The sequence below is a fragment of the Ochotona curzoniae genome, unplaced genomic scaffold, assembly GCF_017591425.1.
Source record: "Ochotona curzoniae isolate NIBS_2020 unplaced genomic scaffold, NIBS_Ocur_1.0 contig_3819, whole genome shotgun sequence".
Taxonomy (NCBI): Eukaryota; Metazoa; Chordata; class Mammalia; order Lagomorpha; family Ochotonidae; genus Ochotona; species Ochotona curzoniae.
In genome coordinates, this window is record NW_024466004.1 from 55,267,186 (window position 1) to 55,293,036 (window position 25,851).

Consider the following 25,851-nt stretch of genomic DNA (forward strand, 5'->3'; position numbering starts at 1 on the left):
AAATCTGCAAACGGGAACTCAATGCAGATTTCCCATGTAGTTGTTGGACCCGACTATTCAGGCCGCCTCAGTTGCCTCCTTAGGTGGGCACTAGCAAGAAGCTGGAACCAAGAGCAAATCTGGGGTTCAACCCTAAGAATTCTGATACAGCATATAAGTGGCATTTAGCATAGATATTAAAATACAGGTTGGAGGGAAATCCCATATAATCCTACCTGAGATTGAATCCTGTTTCTGCTTCTAAACCCAGCTTCCTGAAAAGGCGCATCTTGGAAGGCATCAATGATGTGACAAGCCCTTGGCTCGCTACTATCAACATGGTAGACCTAGAGGAATGTCCCAGTTCCTGGCTTCTGCCAGCCTAGTCCTGGGTGTTGCAGGCATTTAGTGAATGACCCAGCATGACAGAAGTTCTCTTTTTTTCTCAATCTGCTGTTCTGTTGCCTAAATAAAAGTTTTTAAAAATGCGCACTGGGACACCATACTGAAATGCCTGAGTCCAATTCCTGGCTCTTGTTCCAGATTCCAGCTTCCCGCCAATGCAGATGCAGAGAAGTGGCAGGCAACAGCTCTGGTGGATGGATCCTTCTACCCAGGCGGGAGATACAGATGTAGGTTTTGGTTTCTGGCTTTGGTCTCAGTCCTGGCCCATTATGGGAGGAGAAAACCGGACAATGGAAGCTCTGGTTGTCTGCCTGTGCCTCTTAAATAAACTCAATATACATAAATAAAATCAAGTTAACCAGATTTTCAAAAAAGCAAAATGATGGGATCGGGTAACTAGAGGGTTAGACCTCCGCTGGGTGCACTGGAATACCATATGGGTGCTAGTTCATGTCTAGGCTGCTCCACTTCCCATCCAGCTCCCTGCTTGTGGCCTGGGAAAGCAGTGGAAGATGACTCAGTTCTTGGGCCCTTGTACTCACATGAGACACAGGGGAGTCACCCATATAGGATGATCACACCACAGGTAGAGGATGAGTCTGATATACCACCACACTGGCTCCTAGTGGCTGACTGTTAGTAACTGACAGAACAAGCAGCATGAAAATGATTACAGAGAAAGAAAAGCATCAACCAAAATGGCATACCTTATGCTTATAGAATACTCCATGAATAACAGCAGAATACTGCCTTGAAGTGAGCATGAAACATTTACTAAGAGATCATATCTGAATCAGAAAACAAGCCTCAATAAATTTAAAATATTTCAAATCATACAAAATGTTTCAGACCCTAAATCAGTAACAGAAAGAATATTTAAAAACAATAAAATCTGAAATAAAACAATTTACTAAACCATGAGTTAGAGAAACAAGAGAGGGGACCAGTGCAGTAGGCTAGCAGCTAATGTTCTTGTCTTGCATGTGCTGAGATTCCATAAGGACACCGGTTCTAATCCCGGCAGCTCCACTTCCCATCCAGCTTCCTACTTGTGGCCTAGTTGAGCATGGCCCAAAGCAGCTGAGGACGGCCCAAAGCAGCTGAGGACGGCCCAAAGCCTTGGGACTCTGCACCCATGTGGGAGACCCGGAAGAAGCTCCGGGTACAGTGGCTTAGATTGCTACTCAGGAGCTTATATCAGAGTGCTCCTTCCTGAGTCAGCTATTTTGCTTCCAGTGCAGCTCCTGGTTACTGCCTATTCTAAGGTTAGCAGTTGTGGCTCAAGGACTTGCGTCCCCTGTCACCTGCATGGGAGATCTCATCTGAGTTCTGGGCTCTGGGCTTTCGGCCTGGTCAGTTTCAGCTGTTACCAGCAGACAGAACATCTCCCCCTTTCTCTCTCTCTCTCTCTGCCTTTCCAACAAAATGAAGGTAACTAACTAAACAAGAATCTTTGTAAACATTTGTGCTATGCCACTAAAATAACACATAGAGGGTAACACATTGAACTAAATGTCATATATTTTTAAAAGTCACAAATTAATGATAATAACTTATAAAGATAGGAAAAGCTAAACTTTTAATTAAGAAAACTAAAAAAAAGGTAATAAAAACTCAAGTGATTAGAAGGAAAGGAAATCCAGGAGCTTCTTCAGGTCTGGTCCATGAAGACAGGGACCAAAGAATTTGAGCCATCCTGCGTTGCTTTCCCAGGCCACAAGTAGGGAGATGGATCAGAAGTGGAACAGCTGGGATTTGAGCCAGCACCCATATAGTATGCTGGTGCCAAATGTGAAAGCTTGGTCTACTACACTAAGGTGATAGCCCCCAGGAACTTCTTTACTAATCATGAGCCTCTAAAAAGAATTCCACTCTCGATTCAGCTTTCTGCTAACGCATCCTACAGCTAACATTATACTTACTGGTGATATGCTATTTTCTCTCTAATAGCAGGAAAAAGGAAAGGAGTCCTCCCTCATTCCTTCAACACCATGCTTTATGGTTTAATTGCTGTATCTCAGATTTGATTTTTCACTATTATATACACACATACACACAAGTGTAGCCTTGTAGTGTTGTCACAACCAGAAAGATATGCAGAAGTGAAAGAAGTTTGTCTCTCCCAATGGTGCAATAAGAGAAGAAAATATCATTCATAGTATCACAAATGAAAGACTAGAGATAAATCATTGCAAAAAATATATGAGACCTATATGTTGAGGACTACAGACACTGGCTAAATAAATTCGTAATTTATCAATAAATGAAGAAGGATTTTGTACTTAAGGTTCAGAAGACTTAATATTAAGATATTGATTGTCTCTCTCTAAAATGAATCTATGGAGAAAATGAAATCCATATCAAAATCCTGGAAGACTTCATCGCAGAAATTGTCAAGCTGATTCTGAAGTTCACATGGAAACAAAAAGGACCTAGAAGGGTTGAAACAGCTTAGTAAATGAATAGCAAAGTTACTAAGAAAGACATATAACCTAACTCTGAAGCTGATTAAAAAGCTACAGAAGCCAAGACAGTGATACAAATATGGACAGACAGATAAAAAAATGGAACAAAGAGTCCAGAAATGGCACACACGATTTTTGATCAAGTATAAAGGCAAAGCACAGCCTTTGTGGCAAACAGTGCTGGGATAACTGATTACCCATATATACAAGAATGAACTTCAAACCATATTCTCACTGAGTAAAAGTCAACTCAGAATTGGTCAGGGATACAAATGTATTTTTTATCATAGCTATCAAAATTCATTTTTTTGTTACCTTTTGCTTGGGTTTTCATCTTTTCATTATCATAATGTTCAATTAGTTTTCAACAGATTTAATATAGTCTGTAGATAAAATTCTATGAATATATTAACTCCCTTCCTCCTTTCTTTTCTCTTTTACCAGTTTTTGAGATAACCTATTTTAAACTTACAGTAAAACAAATCAATACCATTTCACTAAGTAAGAGAGGGAATATCAACAATGGCCATAAACAATAACTGAGAAAAACAGCCATTTCTTCCAAGTAATCACAGATCATTAAACCATTACAGCATAACATTTTGAAAACTCTGAAGCCTCTAAAAACATGTGGAAAATTGTTTATGATCTTGGATTAGGCAAATATTTCTTAGATTATAATACCAAAAGCAAAATGAACAAAATATCAAATTAATAAAACAGACTTCATTAAAATGAAGAAGGGGGCTGGCACTGTGGTGCAGTTGGTTAAGCTGTTGTTTATGATGCCAGTACCCATACGACTGCTGGTTCAAGTTCCGTCGGCTCCTAGAAAGCTAGCAGAAGACATCCCAAAGGCTTGGGTTCTTGCCACAGATATGGGACCTGGTCACGAGTTCCAGGCTCCCGGCTTTGGTCTGCCCAGCTCCAGCCTGTTATGGCTATTTGGAGAATGAACCAGTAGATGCAAGATAGATATCTCTCTCTGTAACTACCTTTCAAATAAATAAACAAACAAATTTTAAAAGACAAACATAAACAGATAAAATTAAGAACTCTCAGGACAGGTATGCTGGCATACAGGCTAATCCTCTGTCTGCAGCACCAATATCTCATATGGGCATTGGTTAGTGTCCCTGCTCCCTACTTATCACCTGGGAAAGCAGCAGAGGATGGCCTAATTCCTGGGCCCTTTCACCCACATGGGAGACCCAGAGGAGACTCCTGTCCTCTGGCTTCAGCCAGGCTCACCTCAGCTGCTTGGCGGTCATCTGTGCAAGATTCCCTGTGTGTCTCTCTCTGTAAAACTGCCTTTCAAATAAAAATAAATCTTTCTCTCTTTAAAAGCAAAATAAAACTTCATAACACAGTAACAAATTACAAAACAACTCAGTTAAAATGGGCAAAGTGTTTGAATAAATACTTCACATCTAAGATGTATAAACAGTAAAAAACACCCCCCCACACAAGAAGGTACTCAAGAAACACAAATTAACAACACAGATATAAATATGAAAATGCTTAGCAATCAAAAGTCTGATCAAGTTATGTTTCAACAAAGATATGGAGCAAATGGAGCCTTTAGGCACTGCTGATGGGAATATTAAATGGTTAACAGTAAACACATACTTATCGTATGGCCTAGTAAGACAACTCTTACTATCTACTCAAAAGAAAATAAATAAAAACACATGACTAACCCTAAGTATTTCTACAATAGTAATGAAAGAACATATGTTTTTGCCAGGGTCAGAACCATCTAGGCGAGAAAATCATTTGGCCTGATTCTGCCAAGACAACCACAGGCAGGACTCAAAGTTAAAAACAAACAAAAAATTCTATAGCAAACATTTTCTTTTCTTTTTTAAGATTTATTTTTATTGGGAAGTCAGACACATAGAGAGGAGGAAAGGCAGAGAGGAAGATCTTCCATCTGCTGATTCACTCCCCAAATGACCACAACAGTTGAAGCTGAGCTAATCCAAAGTCAGGAACCAGGAGCCTCTTCCGAGTCTTCTGCATGGGTGCAGGGTCCCAAGGCTTTGGGCTGTCCTCAACTGCTTTCCCAGGCCAAAAGCAGGGGGTTGGACAAGAAGCAGGGCTGCTGGGATATGAACTGGCGCCCATATGGGATCCTGGCGCATTCAAGGTGAGGATTTTAGCCTCTAGGCTACTGCACCAGGCCCAGCAAACACTTTCCTAAAAAATGATTTATTTTCAAAATCAGAGTTAGAGACAAATGGAGAGGGTAGGCAGAAAGAATGAATGAATCCATCTTCCACCTGCTGGTTCACTTTCCAGATGACCACAAGGGCCAGTACTGCGTCAGCCTGAAGCCAAGAGGAAGCAGTAGATCCAACTGGGTCTCGCACATAGGTGGCAAGGGCCCAAGCACTTGGCCATCTTCTGCTGCTTTTCCCAGTCAATCAGCAAGGGGGGCTGGATCAGAAGTGGGGCAGCCAGAACACAAACAAGTACCCATGTGGGCTGCAGACATTGTAGCTCTAGGCTCTACCTGCCATGCCACAATGCTGACCCACGGGCTTTCTTTTAAGTTGATAATTCTGTATGGTCTATGAATGTTATAAATATCCAAATGGACCCTGGCATAAAAGAGTTTCCCACCCTGAAGGATTTCAATATGAAAGTCCATAGGAGCATCACTTGAAATACCACAAATATTCATCAGGAGATGAATAGCTACAACAGACTATGGTGTATCCTTATAGAAATGTATTAATTAGCAGAAAAGAGAAATGAATTATTGATATATACAATCTGGATGTGCCATAAACAATTATGCAGGGCTGGCATTGTGGCACAGCAGGTATCCCATATGGGTACTTGTTTGAGTTCCAGCTGCCTCGCTTACATAATTAGCTTCCTGCTACTATGCTTGACAAAGCAGCAGAAAATGGTCTGCACCTTGAGTCCGTGCATTCACAAGGGAGACACTGTTGAAGTTCAGGATCCTAGCTTTGGGTTGGCCCAACTCTGGCCATTGCAGCCATTTTGGCAGTGAACCAGCAGAAAGGAGATTCTGCCTCTCGCTCTCTCTCTGTCCTGCCTTTCAAAAAAAAAAAATCATTAAAATAACTGCTAAGTCCAAGAGACTGGTCAAACACTTCATATTCCCTGGTTTCCATTTATAACAAATTCTACACAGTGTAAACTAATCCAGAGTGACAGCTGAGTCCCTGAGGATCATGGCAGGGGAGGGGTGTGAGGGGGAGGAGTTAAAAAGGACCACTAAAGGGGCATGAGAAAACAGCTGAAGGAAATGTTTATTAACATCGCTGTGAGGATGGTTTCATTGGTACCTATGCAGATCCAAACATATCAGATGGAGCATGTTCAATATATGCTGTTTACAACATGATAATAAGTCTCCAATATGATGAGAAAAATCCTCTATTCTAACCATCCCAGGCCTTGCTACATCCTTAGCAAGCCATTTTGTGCTACTACTGATAAGTTAAGCTGGTATTGGGGAATTCAATGGCAAAAGCAAAATCACTCCTGACATATAACTTATGTCCCTGTACAAGAAGACTGAAAATAAGAGAAAGGCAGCAGATGGTGGTAAGTGTGATTGAGACAAAGAGAACTGGGCAGAATGGCTACATGGGACCGCGGGGAGAGGAGTGGTCTCTCTGAGAAGATAGTAGCAGGGCAGAGTTCCGACCGTCGAGAAGGGGTGAGTGATGTCAAAGTGGGAGAACGATGCCCCTGGTCTGTGTCACTATTTTGGATTCCCAATTGTTTTCATTTCCCTGCAGTCTCCTTCTGCAAAAGACCACTGTGAGTGAACCTGCCCCAAAGCTCATCTCATTATACAATTCCTTTGCTCAAAAACCTTCACTCTTTCTCTAATTCCAAAGAGGACTTAGGGTATTAGTAGTTCACTCTGGCATTGCACATCGTCCACCATGTGTCATAAACCCACTTTTGCAGTGGTTCCTTTATTCTGACATGAAAGAAGCCCTGACCTCAAACAGGCTTCCCTTCCTTTCATCACGCTGTTGCCTTGGTATGCAATGCCAACCTTCTCCATCTAGAGACGTCCTTGCTTCCTTTAATGTCTGTCTCAAATATCACATTCTCCTTGATGTCTCCTCTGATTTCCCCCACCAGATATGACTTTTAGTTCACATTTCCTGACTGTCATTTTTGTCAATGGGCAAAACTCATCTGGCTAATCTTTTTATAAATTTTGATGGTGGCATGGGGGCTTTGCAGGTAGGGGATGACCCATAACTTTCTGTCTGACTGAGTTATCTTTTTTCTGTATTTTACTTCAAAAGCTGCCTGAGAACCAAAGGATAAGACACATCAACAGATACACATTACCTTGTCTCACAAATACACAGTGATATTCATTATAATCTCCTGAACAATCCACCATTACCGAAAAGTATAAACTGTGCATGAAAAAAAAAAAAAAAGGACTGGATTTTTACAGTTTCAGGAGCTGCTATTTCCCAAGAGAACTACATCCTCTTCAGAAAGCCTCTGACCTTCTGAGTTGAGGTCCAGTCAGTGTGGGCAGCACTTGTGGACACGGGGAAGGGGTGTGTTGCTTCCAATCTCCACAATGGAATGAGCCAGAGATCTTCCTTTGCCCAGCACCTGGATTAGACGCTGAAGGAGGAAACAGAAGTGGATCGAGATAATACAGAATCATGGAGCAGGTGTGCAGGGGGTCCACAAGACCCCCCCACACAAGGGGGTCTACCCTGCATCTGATGATTTGTTGGGATAACATGTGTTACCACAGAAGAGTCAAACTCAAAGCTATGATCTTAAGAAAACCATATGAAAACAAACAGGGCAATATCTACAGAGGGAAAAACTCCAAAACAATGAGGGCTGGAGGAAACAAGGTGTACATCTCCAAGAGTCCTCTAGTTGTGCAGTCACATAGCACGTGCGAGACTCTTTCAATAATGAGCTGTGATGACACGCATGAAATACTACCCACCAGGAAAATTCACTGGACATGCTCAGGGTTTTTGGTGCTGTTGGCCATGCAGGCACACTGTGCCTAGTGTTTCCAAATTCAGGACTCCCAAAGGAAATCTGGTGTTCAGTATAAACCACACAGTTTGTAGAAACAGTTGAGGCACTATGAGTCATTTTTCTTAGTTGGAGAAAGGTGGGAACGCTTCTCTCACACACAGCATCCCAGTGGCCAATCAAGGGCGAACCTTCCAAACAAGCCTTCCCAGGACAGTAACATGCACAGAGGTGTAGTGACAGCAAGCTCACTTTTTAATTCAAGAAACTCACTTTCAGGATTTTTTTAAAAAAAAAACAATATGAAACTCAGCAAAACAAAAGTATGAAATAGAGCAGTTATATGCACTCACATGGTATTGCCATGTGGTTTATTTATTTATTGCTAAGATTTTATTGATTTATTTAATTAATTGAAAAGGCAAAGTTAGAGTATGAGAGACTGGTTTCCATCTGTGCTGGTTTACTCCCTTTGGCCATCTTCTATAGCCTTCTCAGTCACAGGAGCAGACAGCTGAGTGGGAAATAAAGGAGCTGGTGTCCATATGGGATGCTGGCATTTCAGGGTGGCTTAACCTGTTACAACTCAATGTCAGCCCCATTATTCAGCCTAAATGAGTAAAACATTGAACACAGTAAGTGTCTAAAAATTGTAAAGTGGTAGCTGGATTGTGGAGACGCAGGTCAAAAGGCTACCCGTGTCATAGGCATCTCTTATTGAAGTGATGGTTTAAATTTCAGTTGCTCCAACTTCCTGCTAAGGGACCTGGGAAAGCTGAGGTTAAGCCAAGTGCTGAGGCCCCAATTGGGTACCCTGGATGGAATTCCTGGCTAGCCTTCAGCCTGGCCCAGCCCTGGCTATTGTGGTCATTGCAGAGTGAACCAACAGATGGAAGATATCTTTCCATCCTCCTCTTTTGTCACTCTGCTTTTCCAAATAACTAGGTAAATATTTCTGTAAAATTCAGATGTTTTAGTAAACTATAGCACAGCAAATACAAAGAAATATTAAGCAGCCATTAAAATGATCTTTTGATTTCCTTTAATGACAATAAATCAAGATCAAAATGTTATCCACATCAGAGGGTGGGAGGCTGGGTGGGGCTTCTCCCTTTATCTCCCCTTTATCCAAGATACAGAAAAAAAAAAAAAGCAATAATGTGGAAATAATGGTATTACCCACATTCCTTTAGCCCTTGACCCTTTGTGCCCCAATTAACTATGTAAAAATTGTCAAAAACAAAGAAAAAAAATATGCTAAAAAATGTTATGTACAACTGGGAGCTGCACCCTTCCTCTTCTCCCCACATCCCACCCTGCCCCCAGACAGAAGAAAAGGGAAGAAAAGAAAATTGGAAGCATCTGACCTACCATCGTCCCCCATGCTTTGACCCTCCCCACCTAATCAGTGGTGGTCCTCATGGGTGTGCCTCCTTGTCAATTATGCAAACAACATCAAAAATAAAATTAAAAAAAAAAAAGAAAAAAATATGCACAGCAATAGCTCAGAAAACAGGAGAACTGCACAGTGAAATCTAGAAAGAAATAGGTCAAAATGTAATTATGATTCATTTCTGGGCAAGGGCTATATAAAACTTTCAATTTTCCTCTTGATCTTTTTCTGTGTTTTCACTTTTCACTTAATGAGCATATATGGGTTTTTCTAATATGAAAATAAGTTATAATAATAATTATGCTAAAAGGCTTTTAGTTACTTAAAATTCTACGAACACAAAGTCACTGTAATTGCTAAATATCCTATTTTAACAAAATTGAGTATGATATAAGGCAAGGCTTAAGGAGGGAACAGTTAGAATGGCAAGTAACCAATTACAAATCAATTTTTAAAAATTCACAGACGCTAAAAAATTGGGTAACATGAAAGAGCAGCCAGAGGGAATTTTTTTTTAAATACTAAAGAAAGCACATGACTAATTTCTGTAAAGAAGAAATGGTTTACAAACTAGCAAATGCAAAAATACCAGTGTTTTCCAATGTAGGAAACAAAGGATAGATTTCCTAAATTAACTTCATAGGCTTTCAGGAGCAGAATCTGCCTTCAGTCTGTTACATATTAGTAACATAAGTCACAGGGCTCTAAGAATTAGGTAATGATTCCACAAGTGTCTTTGGAGAAGGTGATTTCTAACCTATCCAATTCCAACTCTCCTGCTTGCTTTAATAGCATCTACTCTGGTCACACAGATGCCACTCCACAGGAAGGTGCTTTCCCGCAGCCCAGATTCTCCATCACTGCATTAAGCTGCCATATAGAAAACAGACCACTATTGTATCCCCCTATCCCTAGAGGAATGAAATGGTTTGCAGCTTACTTGGAATTACAAAGTAATTCCTTTGTGAGCTGGACTGGCCCAAGGCTACGGAGGTTGGAGGTTAGGTTGTGCAACAGAAATGACGGGGAGGGTCTGACTTCCCATGAGACCTCCACTTGCGGCTCCTTCCCAATCATGCCAGAACATGAAAACCTGGAAGGCACTCCATGCCGAGGCAGAGCTCTCCCTGCCTCTCCAGGGATCTCTGAAAAGGCACTGTCATGGCAAGCACTCTGGGGGGAGGAACACACACAGACACACACACACACCCCTTTTCTGAGTAGGAAGGGAAATGTGGTTAAGCTAAATGGAAGCAGGGGCGTAAGTGGAGGCAGTGAGAAGTACACCTGCTGCTCCCAACCAACTCTCCATTTTTGTTGCCATCATTTAATTAGAACAGCTCTTCACATGATTTGGTTAGTGTTCAAAAATCTAACTGCTCAAAAGGGAGCTAAGCCCCCTAAGGGAATGTGTTTGGGGAGGTGGGAGAAAAGCAGCACAGCTGAATGAAGCATTGTTGCAGATTCTTCTGAGTAAAACTCATTAGCCAGTGAGAGTCAGTGACCAGAGCTTGCAAAGTGCACTGACCAAGTATGAGCGACAGTCCTTCAGAGACTGGGTTGCTGTTGCTTTGCCATTTCCCAGGAAGAACAGATCACACGAGAAAAAGCAGAGGACACGGAGTGAAAGACCTGAGTTCGGAACAAGGCACTGTTAGTGTTCTGACACTGTGCTTCCATGCCACTTGTGGTCTCGGTATTCTAGGCTTTTCCCACGTGAAACGGAATGTCAACACAGGACACCCAGGAGACTGTGTGCAAAGGAAGCACAAGCCAGTTGTCACGTGCTCGCAAGCATTTATGACAAAGGTTCACGTATTTGTTAATGAACTAAGCTAACTAGCAGACAAATGGTAAGAGTAAATTAAGGATCCTAAAATCAACTACTGTAACTTTCACTTAAAGAAGAACAGATATTTCACTGAAAAATATTGGTATCTTATATGGAAGTAAGGTGAGCCCAGGAATGCCGCAGGAAAAAGCAGTGAGAATAGGTTGTCATTATACAGTGGCAGAGAGATGCCAGTAAGATACAGGGCAATGGGTGCAGACAGAGAACCTGGGTTCCCGAGCTCAGACCTCAGCTAACAGATTATGTGACCTTAGGGATATCACTTCATTTTTCTCCAAACCTCAGTTTTTACACCCACAAAATGGGAACACTGGGATACCTACCTTCTTGATCTCCGTGAAGAAGCCCAAGTATATCACTCACTATGGTGCTAACTGCTTACCCACCACCATCTTCAGGATTCTATACATATGGTAATGTGGTATGGCAGAAATACGATGGTAATTCAAAAAGTTATGAAAAATGGGATTAAAAGGTAAGTTTCTACTTTGGTGCAAAATTTTTTGAAATCCCTAAATATACAGGAACTTCCAAAAAGTTCGTGGAAATATATATCATGAGAATGCTATATATAGATTTCAAATTTTTTTGCACTAAAATAACCTTTCAAATTCCACTTTTCTATGAACTTTCTGAAGTGTCATGTGGACCAGAAGTCACCCATTTTACAATCTGATAGTAACACTCAGCCTTAGCAGTGCACAATGTGTGCTTATGAAAAGTACTTCCCTGTGGCTACACATCGAGGACCCCTATACCGATTTGTATACCAACTTGCTCCCTAGGTAAGGGTAGAGGTGCCTGTCGGGAACTGGGGTACCCTGAACCAAGTGCCCATGGGTGTGAAGGAGCAATTCTTCATGTTTCCCTAAGCACGTTCTGAAGCATCCAGAGTCTCTGGGTTTTACTGGAAATTTTCACATTTCTCTTCTAAGTTGCTTATGCACTGTGTGTTCACATCTAGTATGATCTGTCTGTTCTCAAGTGGAAATGGTATAGCTTAAGCTATGTATAAGTGCATATTTTCCCCTAACTTTCGGTGGGTGAAATCCTCCTAATACAGAAGTCAAAGCAGTTCAAATAATGAACACTGAGATAGAAAGCCCTTATAACAGCATATACCATGTTAAATGACGGTGCTGGTCAATGAAGCAACCGCTTCACTTCTAATATCCTACAGAAATGAGATAACTGCATAAAAGAAATAAAATCTAACCTTTTTTGAGATGTCCTGTTAAATGAGTCAAAAAAGCCTTAATCCTAGACCTATAAAATTAATCAAAATAATTCAACTGTGCAACCATCTTAACTTCTTATTGGAAAGAATCTAATAATGCAGTACATTCTGCATCTTGGACATTCTGCCTCCATCTCTCCAACAGTCATCTTCTTGAAGTTATGGTTCACACATCCGGGACAGGGAAGGCCCCATTCCTGCTGGGAAAGGCTGGGTCCGGCACAAGTTGCCCCTCCAGCGTTCCTCTGGCCAGGAGAGTCCTGGCATCTCCCAGGCTGCTGCCCATGAAACAGACTGTGAATCCAGCATGAGGATAAGAGGTTGTTTTAATTGGCTAAATCTGCTATGTACTAAGCGTATGGCCATGAATTTGTAGCCAAACACTCATCTCAAAAAAAAAGTCATGTACAATTTAAACACAAAACAGGAACGATATTTTCACACAATATTCAAATTTCACCATGAGGGTTTCTAACCTGATATTTTACAATGACTCTGAGATTCTTTACCTTTGCTGAAGTTGAATTTTCATGATATACTCCTTGTACCAAGTCCATAAGAGCGCTTGCTATTAGTTCCACAACCTAAACATGGGGAGAGGAAAAAATAAACTTAAAAATTCGTCTCTACTTTAATCTGAGAATATGCAGAAGGCTTGGTTGCAAGTCAGGATTTGTGCTGCTGGAAAGGAAAAAAAAATTATATGCAAAGTTCCTGGCAAATGGCTATGCCCACCTGGATATTTAAGTTGTGATCCAATTTTTTAAAATCATAACTTAAGGGGCCCAGCAGCGTGGCCTAGCGGCTAAAGTCCTTGCTTTCAACGCGCCAGGATCCCTATGGGCGCCGGTTCTAATCCCGGCAGCTCCACTTCCTATTCAGCTCCCTGCTTGTGGCCTGGGAAAGCAGTCGAGGACAGCCCAAAGCCTTGGGATCCTGCACCCATGTGGGAGACCTGGAGGAGGTTCTTGGCTCCTGGCTTCGGACTGATGTAGCACCGGCCGTTGAGGTTATTTGGGGAGTGAATCATTGGACGGAAGATCTTCCTCTCTGTCTCTCCTCCTCTATGTATATTTGACTTTGTAATAAAAATAAATAGATCTTTAAAAAGAATCATAACTTAAGTTAAAAAAAATCATGTAAGAATGCCATTTAGCTTATACACATGAAAATCCTGTAACAACCACTTCGAACATGGCTTAAGTTTTAGATAAATAATGAAATCTTAATTTATTTTCTGCATGTGTATTTCAATCATGTGCATTCTTTTTCAGTTTTCCCATTCTGGGAGTCATTATGATGCTAATGTTCATACTCAGATACAGAAAGAAAAGCAAAAGCAAGAAAACAGTTAACCTTTCAAATGTGTTCATTCTGACATAGTTAAAATGCACTGCAGATATATTTGTTGTAGGGCCCCTGGGACAAATGTACCATAAACACTGAACATTTTTACAGAACCACAATACTGAAATTGTATTCATCAAACCTGTATTACATTCAAAGCTCAGGCTATTAAAAAAAATCAAGCAAAATCAAAAGCTTTGAACTTGTTCCAGAATGTAAAACAAGCAGAAAACAGTAAATGGTCTCTTTGGAACTTCTGTACAATTACAGTTGTTTGCATAAAGCATATTAATTCAAGAGGATAAAAAGGTGGTATTTATGATAATGTTCAATGCAGCCATTTCAAATAAAAATTCCTCAAGGCAACCCCATCCACTTCTTACGAAGCCTTAACATCTTGTATATTTTGCTTCCTATGTTATGCAGTCCTGTATCTGATTTCCACTCTTTGCGTTCTAAAATACAGCTCTGTCTTGATTGAATTAAAGGATTTGGTTTCAGCTTTTATCATTCTTGTAATTGAAGACATTAAGCCCAAGGATACAGACCCAAACAACAAGATACTTCAATCTCAGGTACCCTGTATTTAATAAACATTTTTTAGAGGCAAATTACATTAATTTGTTAGAAAGATTTGTTTTAAAATTTTAACACATGGGCATTTATCTCATAACACACAGGGCTGCTCAGAGGGAACTTTTGCTGATTAAAGGCATATTCTTTTTCTAGCTCTGTAAATGGGTTAATTTGTAAGAACTATACAGCCTTTTTTTTTTTTTAAACCACATTGTCCTTTAGGTAACCAAATACTTAAAAAAATATTGTAGCAATATGAGCTGCAGAGGAACTGGAAGGACAATGATCCTACAGTGTAACCAGATGTGTTGAGCTATTTAAGTGGGGAAAAGAGGAAAATGAATGGATTTTACTCCCCCTGAGGTATCAGATAAGCCCTATTCCCAAATCCATGAGGATTGGGTATCACCAATAGGTGTATGAAAGACTGTAACTAAATGCACAGCATCAGATTGGATTACAGTTTATACAAGCAACATCCCAAGATCCCCCTGACGGCTGGACACATAATACAGATCAATCACTCATTGAGAAATGCTAGGGTTTTAAAACAGTTTGAGCTCTGGGACCAGCAGCCTTAATGTAATGTGCAGAAGGATTTACAAAGAAAAGTCTGACACTAAATATCAAAACGAAGGTATGAACTTTTAACAGTGGATTTGTCTCTGGATAACTAGTGTGTTCCTTCACTTGCTGAGATTTCAGAGGCAGAAGCAACAAAAACATTCTGTTCCCATCTTCTTAACATAGTAAACATAGGCATATCTGTAGTTACAAAATCACAATTTGTAAATGACTTGTATTTACAAATGGTCGCACTTAAACAAAATATACCTTAGCAACCAAGAATAACCATTAAAGAAAAAGCTTAGGACTTTTTAAAGTGAATAAGTCAAAAGTTATGAGAAAAGCAGGAATAACTTAGGGCGGTTGAAGAAGCCCAGGCCAGGTGATTTGCCTAGTGATTATATAAATTCCTTTCTGTTTCCTGAAATGTTTAAAAATCATACCAAGGATGAACTGGTGCTGGCTGTGAAGTAGCTGACTGCACTGCCGATTTCCTATTTAGGCCCCAGTTTCATTCCTGGTGGATATGCTTGTGATCTACCTGGGAAGGAAGCACGGATCCGGCCATGTCCTTGAGCTCGTGCCCCGACATGGGAGATGGAATTCTAGACTCCTGGCTTTGGCCAACACAGCCCTGGCTGTTGTAGTCGTTTGGGGTGTGAACCAGCAGATGGAAGATCTCTGCCTTTCTAAATCAGCTTTTTAAATAAATAAATAAACCTTTAAAAAATTAGGAAAAATGTTACCTTGGTGTAACACATTATTTTTACATGTTTATTTATTTATTTACTTTCCTTAACTTGAAACACAAGAGTAGAAGATCCTGAAAGACCTTAAAGACCAAAAGGTCTCCTCTACGGGCAGTAGCAGTTGGGGTAGTTTTGTCTAAAATCTGCAGGAAGCTGGACTGTGAGTGCAGTGCCTGGGACTCAAACCATGCACTCAGACTTGGAATACCAACATTCGAAGTGGTTGTTTAGCCCACTAGGCCAGAACATCAGTGCTGAAGTTAATTTCTTGAATCAGCAATCTCAAAGAAATATGTTAACTGCTTCTTTGTCTTTTGGCAAGGGTCGCTACAATTTAAAGAATGTTTTAAACTCAAAGACTAAGATGATACCTCCTCATAAAAGATGTATGATAACTAAGCATTAATCTGTAATAAATTCTCATCATAAAAGAGAGAAATTGAGAGAAGTACGGGAGTGGTAAGAGACAAATAAGAATCAGGGATAAAATCCCCTCATTGCTACACATAAAGATCTGCAGACATAATCTTAAGTGACAAACAGCTGGTTACAAAACAGACCAGTAGGACAGGCATTAAAAAACAAAATGAAGATCTATAGGCTTACATAACACAGAGAAAACAGTCTGAAAAACAACATAATAATAATGGTAACAAGTAAGAGTTACTGGATGATTTTTAATTTAAAATATTTTACTTTTCCAGCCTGGTGCAGTAGACTAGCAGCTAAAGTCCTCACCTTGCAGGTACCAGAACCCCATATGGATGCCAGTGCATAACCCAGAGGCCCAGCTTCCCACCTTGTTCCCTGTTGTGGCCTAGGAAAGCAGTTGAGGACAGTCCAAGGCCTTGGGACCCTGCACCTGCATGGGAGACCCAGAAGAAGCTCCTGGCTCCTGGCTTTGAATTGGCTCAGCTCTGGCTGATGCAGCCAGTTGGAGAGTGAATCAACAGATGGAAGATCTTCCTTTCTGTCTCTCATTCTCTCTGTATATCTGACTTTCCAATAAAAAATAAAATAAATATTTAAAAAAATATATTTTAGTTATCCACATTTCTGAATTTTAAATTTATAACTGCTAAATTAAAAAATCTACAATGGCTAAAATATATAACATTTTATCCTTCTTTTTATTGTATTGCTTTTATAATCAAATAAACTTAACTCCTGAGTGGCAAGAAAGGGAGGGAACAGACCCTGCTTTTAGTCTCAGAGGTCCTTCAAGCTAATCTCTCTGCCTGCTTTGATTTGCAGAGTGTATCCGTCAGTAGCACCTGGACAAGAAGTCAAATCAGCAAGGAGTGGGAAGTGTTCTGGGTAGACAGATTGTGGCTTCCTCCATACGCGCAACCCCGGAGTGCTGTCAGTCGACACGCGATGGACACCTGGCCTAAGCAGGGTTGCAGACCCATCACTAGCATACCAAATCACTTTGCTTTGAGCAAAGGAGGGTCTATCCTAGCTTAACAGTAAAAAACAACGAAGTCTTTTTTTTTTTTTGTCTTATTTCATTTCTCCAGCTTTATTTTAACATTTTTTTTCCTTTACCATATTACTTAAATTTGATTTCTTTTTCTTTTTTTTTTTGGCTTTTTAATTTTTTTAATTTTGACAATCTTTACATAGTTCATTAGAGTAAAAAGGTTCAAGGGCTCCAGTAAAGTGGATAAAACTAGTATTTTTTTTCATATTGTTTCCTTCATGTTTAAAGGGGGGTATTAAGGGAGAAGGCCCACCCAATTTCCCACCCTCCCCAGGTCCCGGATGTAGGGCATGCTCTGAGGTTCTTGCTCATGTGGTTTTGATATTTCAACAGTTATGAATCGCTGCCAATCTTGCCACTCTAAGCACTATGAGGTCTTTGAAAAGTCCACTGACTGACATAGTCCATCATAGCTGAGATGGTTGGTTGACCTGTTCTGTCTTCTCTCTTTTCTTGGTTAGGGTTCTGAGTCCAGCATTTAGATTAGGAAGATCTCCAAAGAAACTTTGCCTGAGGTGTTCTCAAACCAGATTCTTGTATGTGCTAGCAAGTACAGGGCCCAGCACAGTCCATCGCCCTGATCAGCTGGTAGTTGTAACTGCTGGGTTGGTTCTGTTCTCACTCCCGACTTTCACTGGAACCAATGGGTGTTGCAGTCCAGCCTGGTTCTGCCCAGCACATACGTGGCCCTCACATAAACCAGTGGGAGCTGCAGCCTAGTTGGAGGGACCCGCAATAACCCCCACCAGGCCCGCCCCCTACTCTGGTTTGCCAGTATGTGGAGCAGTAATCCAGTCTGTCCCACACCCCATTCCACCCCAGCCGCTGTCTTAGTTTTATGTCCTCCCATGGAAGTGGTAACCCAAGAGGAATGAGCCCACTATTTCCTTCCCAGGCCTCTCCCACTCCCAGATTATGCACACTCCAGATAGTTCTGTGGTTTGACTTGACAGAACTAGCCCCCAGTGCCAGTTTCTGCCAGCTGATGCTGCGGCTAAGCCCAAACAACCCTCACCCACTCTAATTTTGTTTGCACCAGTAGGAATAATCAGCCCAGCCTGGCTTTTCCCTGATCTAGTCCACATGAGGCCCACAGGTGTTGTAGCCCTGCTTAGTCTGGTCTGCCCCCATCCCAGCCTATGCTCTCCTGCGGGAGTAGCTGTCCAGCAAAGGAACCCTCCCTTATTTCCCTGCCGGCTCTGCCCCTCCCTTCCTTGTTCTCAGGCTGGTTGGGTGCTGCGGTCCCTTCCAGTACAGGCAACCCCACCTTGGCATTCCGTATTGTGCACTAGTCTTTGTTGCGACCGAACTTGGCCCGACCCACACTGGTGCTTGGATTTGCCAGTGGATGACGTGGACAGATTCAGCCTGGTCTTCCCCTGACCCCTGCCAATTGTATGCCAGTGGGTAACTTTCCATGGCCTGTTCTGGGCTGTTACCTATCATGCTTCTAGCGCTTACCTGCAGGGACTGTGTCCTGCCAGAGGAGTTCCCCAGGCTCCTCCATCAGAACCTCTCCCAGTGCCAGGTTTCACTCTTACCAGTGGATCCATGAGCCAGCCCTACTCAGTCTACCTCCTGTCCTAGCAGGAACTGTGGCTTTTCCTGACTGGCCTTCAACCCAATCTGGTTCTTGCTGTTGGATGTTTCAGCCCAGCCATGGTTTGTCCATACCCACATATGGCTTACGCATGGCTCAGTAGATGTTGAGACCTTGCCTAGTCCATCCCACCTCTGCCCTGGTTCTCCAGGACACCAGGGGGTGTTGGGGTCTGGCCCGGTTCGGTGCATCCAATCCCAGTCCACACTTGTGCCAAGGGAGACTACAACCGTTTCCAGATCAGAATGCAGCCCCCATTCCAGGTCACATGCCACTTGGCAGGAACCTCAACCCAGTTAGGGCTGTCCCTTTAGCTCCCCAACCAGGCCTGTTCCCAGCCATAGATCACTCACATGCCAGTGGTTGCCCTGACTCAGCTTGGCTCAGCCCCTCACCTGTCCCGACCTCTACCTTAGACACTGTGGCTTAGCGTCCCTGGCTCATGTGGACCAGTAGGTACAAGAGCCTACCTCAGCATGACCTGTGCTCCCTCTTGGTTTCTGGTTTTGTTTGTGGACTAAGGTTTGCTCAGTCCTGCCTGATCTACTCTGTTCCATTGCCAATTGACACATTAGCCAGCTGTTGGAGCTACTTTTCCCAGCTTGTCCAACCCCCAGGTCTGGACCACATGTTCACCAGCAAGAGCTATGACTCGCCAAGGGAGTTTCCCAAGTTCTTCCACTTAATCCACTCCCAGACCCAGTTCTCATACATGCCATTGGGTTTAGACCAGTGACCAACACAGTCTGGCCTTCCATTTGGCCTTGTATGAGCTGGTGAACGTTGCAGCCCGGCCCACCCCTCAGCCTAATCAGGATGCACAATCGAGTGCTGCTGCCCTGACCAGTCCAGACTATTGGGGGTTCCTTTACCTGTGATTGATGGCAGGCTCCTTGGTCACACCTAGCTTAGTCCATCACCACCCCTACTCTTGAGATAACCAGTGGGGCTAGAATTTTCACTGGATGTGGCCCACACATCCCTCACAGAATTTACCCCCGATTATGGGTTTTGAGTGCTAGTTAATGTAATGGCTTGCTTAATGTGACCCTTCTCCTGATCCATCATCATGTCAGGTAACATGATATAATTCTGCAGGACAAGCCACAAGCCATAGCTTCTGCATGGACTGGTATTTGGAGGTCAGCATTATTCAGTGATTACAAATTTTACAAAGGAAGAGTTACTGCCAGTGAGAATCTTTACAAATGTTTCAGGTCCTAGAAGCACAATGGGTTCAACCTGGAGCTAACTAAGCTGTGACTCAAAGAACCAAAACCCCAGAGCTTGTGGCCAGGCGGCCAGCAGGCAGAGCATGGCACCTCTCTGCATCTCCTATCTCTGTAAAATCTGTCTTTCCAATGAAAATAAATAAATAAATAGATACTTAAAATACATTTATTTTCATTGGAAAGGCAGAATTACAGGGAGAGAAGGAGAGGCAGGGAGACAGAGATTTCCAACTGTTGGCTCACTCCCTATATGGTTTCAACAGCCAGAACCAAGTTTATCCAAAGCCAGCAGCCAAGAGCTTCCTTTGGATTTTCTACATGGGTACAGGGTCCCAAGCACGTGAGCTGTCCTTTACTACTTTCCCAGGCCATTAGCTGGGAACCAGATTGGAAATGGACTAGCCAAGACTTGAAATAGTGCCCATTTTGGATGCCAACACTGCCAATGGAGGCTTGGCTTGCTATGCCACTGCACTGGTGCCTCCAAAAAGTGCTTTAATGATTCGTACCCCTCACCCCCACTACAGCAGGAAATAACAAAACAATGTATGATCCATCACTATTTTGGAAGCAAATGAATATGAGGGTTTCAGCTTAATACTCCAACAAATGCTAGCAAAGGCAGGGTGTGTACGTGTGTGTGCTCACTTTGGTACTGCTGATAGCATTGGTGTCTGTGTGTGCAGGGGCATGTTCCCTTTGGCATACCCAAACTGACAGCATTAATTACGCATCAATTTATTCTACTTTTTCCTCTGCACCAGAAACAAATAGCAACGCATGAAACAGAAGCAAAGTTAAAACACTTGGAGAAGTCTGAGTTTTTGTATATATCTTAGAAGGAATACAAGGTGGATTTTCAACACAAATATGTCCTTTATAAAGGGTGCTAACTTTTTTTTTTTTTTTAAAGATTCATTTTTATTATTTTTTTATTGGAAAGGCAGATATACAGAGAGGAGAGACAGAGAGGAAGATCTTTCGTCCGATGATTCACTCCCCAAGTGAGCGCAATGGGCCGATACTATGCCGATCCGAAGCCAGGAGCCTCTTCCGGGTCTCCCGCGCGGGTGCAGGGTCCCAAAGCTTTGGGCCGTCCTCGACTGCTTTCCCAGGCCACAGGCAGGGAGCTGGAAGGGAAGCGGGGCTGCCGGGATTAGAACCGGCGCCCATATGGGATCCCGGGCGTGCAAGGCGAGGACCTTTAACCACTTGCGCCACTGCGCCGGGCCCAAGGGTGCTAACTTTTTTAAAGATTTATTCATTTTTATTGGAAAGGCAGATATACAGAGAGGAGGAAAGACAGAGGGGAAGATCTTCCATCCGTTGATTCACTCCTCAAGTGACCACCTCAGCTGGAGCTGAGCCAATCTGAAGCCAGGAACCCGGAGCTTCTTCTGGGTCTCCCATGCAGGTGCAGGGTCCCAAAGCTTTTGGATTGTCCTCGACAGCTTTCCCAGGCCACAGGCAGGGAGCTGGATGGGAAGTGGAGCCACCAGGACATGAGCCGACGCCCACATGGGATCCTGGTGTGTACAAAGCGAGGACTTTAGCTGTTACACTACTGCACTGGGCCCCAGGGCGTTAACTTTCAAAGTGATGATTGTCAAGGGTTCTTTTTAAGCCACAAAGTTCAGTGATATTGTTAAAATATTTTACAAATGTATTATTAAAGCAGGCACTGAACAGTCTGTGTGTGATAACTGAACAGTTTGTCTTCACACAGATGCACAAGGTGCTGGGATGCACGAGAAGATACATCACCAGGGGAAGGCAGAGGGACCGGCTGAGGAGCAGTGCTCTCCCATCATGGTGGATCATCACATTGAACATTCAAAAGCACTTTATCATTTACAAATTGGGTCTAAGCAGATCCCCTCGTTCCAGGAGGATGCCGTTCCCAACACTCAGCAAGACCTCCCTGGTTGGCAGTCTCGACTAGGAAGCCGCCCATTAGGAACACAGGGAGCACCAGCAGTGGCCAAAGGGCGAAATCTACTCATGCACCACCTGGGCACAGACAACCCCAAAATGAATGCTACTCTGCACACTGATGAATAGAAATGAGGGGCTTAGATAAAGCCATCACTGAGGTACATGGAGAATGGCTCTCTCCATTCCTTCCTATCTGACAGGCACCAGGCTTAATGAAGACAATGATGAAAGGTCTGTTGCAATAAGCAGCTCACTAACTCACGGGAGTTCTGGAGCGCGCGTCCAATTCGGCATTTTGAAGGGTGCCTTTTCAACGCTGCCAAATGTGTAAGGCCTTGCTTCTTTTGTGGGAGGGATGGCAATCTGTTCTATGGAGCTGGAAGTTCTTTTTGGCTAAAGGGGGAGAGCAAAGACAGAAAGCGAGGGATGGCACTACCAACAGGACAGGTGCAGCAAAAAACTAAGCAAATTGATCATCTTAATTTTTAATTTAGAACAGCTGATACATTGGTTTATCAGCTCACGACTGGTAACACTGGTGGAAGAGGTTTCAGGAAAATTCAACAACAGTATAAAATTGCCACTGACACTGTTTGAAAGAAACAGGCTACAACTTTGCAAAAATGGCTTGAATATAAAGTGGTGAGATTTAATTTTTTATTGACACTATATTCATTCAGAAACACTGCTGACAACCTATTATGTGTTTGGTACTGCACTACTGAACTAGTCTCCTTAGGCCAGCCAAACCTTTAAGGTTCTCACTCCCCATAGGGAGATCTCCATCACAATCCCTCTGTCCGACTCAAATACATAAACACATTTCTTGTCAAAACACCACTATGAGGTCAGACCTAATGCACAAGTTCACTACACTGTACATGTTGGGGCAATGTATTTTTGCTAATATTTGCAAAGCTTACCTTTATTGTCTGGAAAAGTAATTTTATCAAGGTCATTAGTTTGCCTTTGATAATATGCAGATGAACTAAAAGAACTGGGACAAAGCTTTGGACCTTAGCTTGCTTATTTAGGTAGCAACTATCTGTGTCTTGTCAACAATATGCCTCCAGATCAGTATCATTTAAATGTGCCACTGTTTGCCATTTTTATTTATAACCATTGTGAGGTATAGTTGTTTAGCTACCCAAAAACACATACTTATTTTAGTAACAACCTAAACAAAAAAACAAAAAAGCTGAGTTCAGTTCTTGAACTAAAGCGCATAGCTTCTGGCTTTGGCTTTGGTTTCCCATCACTGACCAATGCCAAATAATCTTTTACAGACTTAAATAGTGACTAAGTCCCTTAAAAAGTGACAGATAAGTTAAAATGCTTAAGGTGAACATTTTCCTCTGATCTACATCAAAGAATTGTAAAATCTAATATACTTGTAAGGCCTTATGCTACTCGGAAAGGGGGAGGGAGAGCAGAGAATTCTTATATCACCCAAGAAGGTGTGAGGAAGACGGGAAGTATAACCTACCAGGATCATAACTGGTAACTCATAAACAACGGACTCAAATCAGCATTAGACAATAGCAAAACTACAAAGGCATATGGGGGGAATCAGGAGCAATCCCAGCAACCTCTCAACAAGAGGTCATATGCACAGAGCGCAGGGGGGGGGGGGGACCCCAGAGTGGAGCAGGCAGACAGGAGGAGGCTTGTATCCCAACCCTGAAGACTCCTAGATCCTCACCAAGGACTATCAGTACAAGCTCCGAGGACTACATCCCAACCGCCAAGGAGACCATGGGGAATTGGAGTGCGTTCAGAGGCCGAGAACTCTGAGGTCACCCACTCCCGCTTGGATCTACCACATGGGATGGAAGAAGCCCATACCCTGCCTTGCAAGATCCAAGGTCATCGGAACGACAACCAGGAGCACTGAGCGGTCTGCAGAAACAAAACAGTAAACTTTCTTCAGGACTACGGGGAGGAGCTTTCTCTGGTTCTTGCCTGGTTCCGACTTTGGGTTCCCACCCTCTCTCGTAATGACCATCAGGATCACTCCAGAAACCCCCCAAAACAAACTAACAAATAAACAAACAAAAAACTCAAGAATAGATAGAGAACAACAAGGAAAGCTTAGAAACAGGAAACAGGCAGTGAGGATGCACATATACCTCACTGGGTGGGACACAAAGTTTAGTTACTCCTCACTAGGGTTTTGAAGATTTCTCTGCACACCCCTCCTAAAACTGTTCTGCACCTAAACTGTTGACATATGTCTTGTTAGAGTTATAAGCCAGTCTAGACTACCCGAAAAAAAAGGCCAAGTTCAGCAAAATTATGCTTCAATGCTATAAAATGCTAAATACTATAATGAAAATAGACATGAGACAGCTGAATAGTAATCTATAGCCATTTTAAGGTGTTTAGAACCCAACTGTATATAAACTAATAATTATAATATCAATGTATAAGTCATAGGATGTGGTTCAGGACTTGCACTCTTTCTCTGTCTCTCTCTCTCTCTCTCTCTCTCTCTCCCTCTCTCTCTTTTAACATGCTGGTTACACAATACCATGTCAACTAATTCCTTTACGTTATAAATTGTTGATGATGTAATAATGTCGGGGTTTTTAATTGATTGGGATGATACTCTGTTGGCTCTACCTTCAGACCAGAGATGGTCTCCCCAAGAAACTGCTGAACTTATCTGGACAATAAGATGCTGGACTCTATGCTTTGTAGATGCTTGCAAGGAAAGAATCTCAACTGAATCTGAACTGTAGTAATGCAACAAGAATCCACCATGGGGTGGGGGGGGGTTTGGGGATAAGAATGGGGGAATTCCAGGGCCTATAAAACTGTGTCACATAATGCAATGTAATCAACAAAAAATAAATTTAAAAAAAAAATAAAAAAAATAAAACTAGAAAAAAAAAGGTGAACATTTTCTTAATAAAGGAATAGAAGATGTTTTCCATTTGGTTTTTAAAAGTTAGTTGTATCAAATATTTTACATTACCATAAAAACAACAAGCAGTGGCTGAGAACTGAATGTTTAGCCACGAAACAGGATTCTGCTATATTACCAGCCAGCAGTGAGTTGCTTTCCATTCCACCTTCCATGGCACTGGCATTCCTGAATATGAAGTCTGTCACACACAAGCTGTCCTGCTCAGTCCCTGCACGATCCTCAAGGCACAGTTACAAGTTGTTCTGATGGAATTTTGAGAAATCACGCCAGCCTTGTCAGTGCTCTATCTACAATTTCAATGTGACTGATAACTTCCCTTTTGGTTTCACTGCTCCTTCATCTAGGGGTCTCTTCCTCTGTGATGTGCATAAACAAAGCTGCTGCTGGCTGCACTAGTGCCTTACAGCAGTGGTTGTCAAAAATTCTAAAATTCCAACCCACAGTAAGAGCTGTACTCCATGTGATACACACACGTAAGTAAACTAAATGTTTTAGAGAAGGAATGTTTCATTATGCCTCTATTTTCTATTGCATTTAATTTTTAAAATGTCTTAATAACAATTCACTAAACTGCTTTCATCACTCTTCAATGAACAGGATGTAACCTGTGGTTTGAAATACTATCTAACATCATGCTGATTTATGCCATGTACATCTAATACCTGTGTCTTAATTGCATGTGAGGGCCCTCAATTTTTGACAAGTCACTGTTATTCTGTAACATATACTTACAGGTGCTAATTTCTTCATGACTTTATACCAGAAACATGAAATTCACTGAAGATGAAAGGGCAGGATTAAATGGGATTATTGTTGGGTATAATGGGCTATATTCTATTAGGGTACATTTCAATTTTGTAGGTTTGTATCATTTAGAGTGATTCTTACTTTGATTCTGGTAGGAAAACAAATTGCCTTAGACCATATTAAGCCAAAAAGTTAAACATTAATTTCCTAGAATTCACAAATATAACTTGCAAATGCCCGGGCTGCTGTGTTTTTGAGGCAACACAAATCACTTTTTACTCGATCAATTCCTCTTCAAATTGGGTCACATCAAAGGAAGAAGTTTGTGATTTAGAGACA

General features: G+C 42.1%; 1 protein-coding gene across 1 annotated transcript in view; it reads right to left on the reverse strand.

Annotated features, from left to right (window-relative positions):
• Window positions 1–25,851, reverse strand: part of PDSS2 (decaprenyl diphosphate synthase subunit 2) — a 260,395-nt gene that overhangs the window by 72,279 nt on the left and 162,265 nt on the right. The window contains exon 4 of the mRNA XM_040983851.1: window positions 12,857–12,931. Coding sequence (XP_040839785.1) covers window positions 12,857–12,931 — 75 coding nt within the window. The remainder of the gene's footprint in view (window positions 1–12,856; window positions 12,932–25,851) is intronic.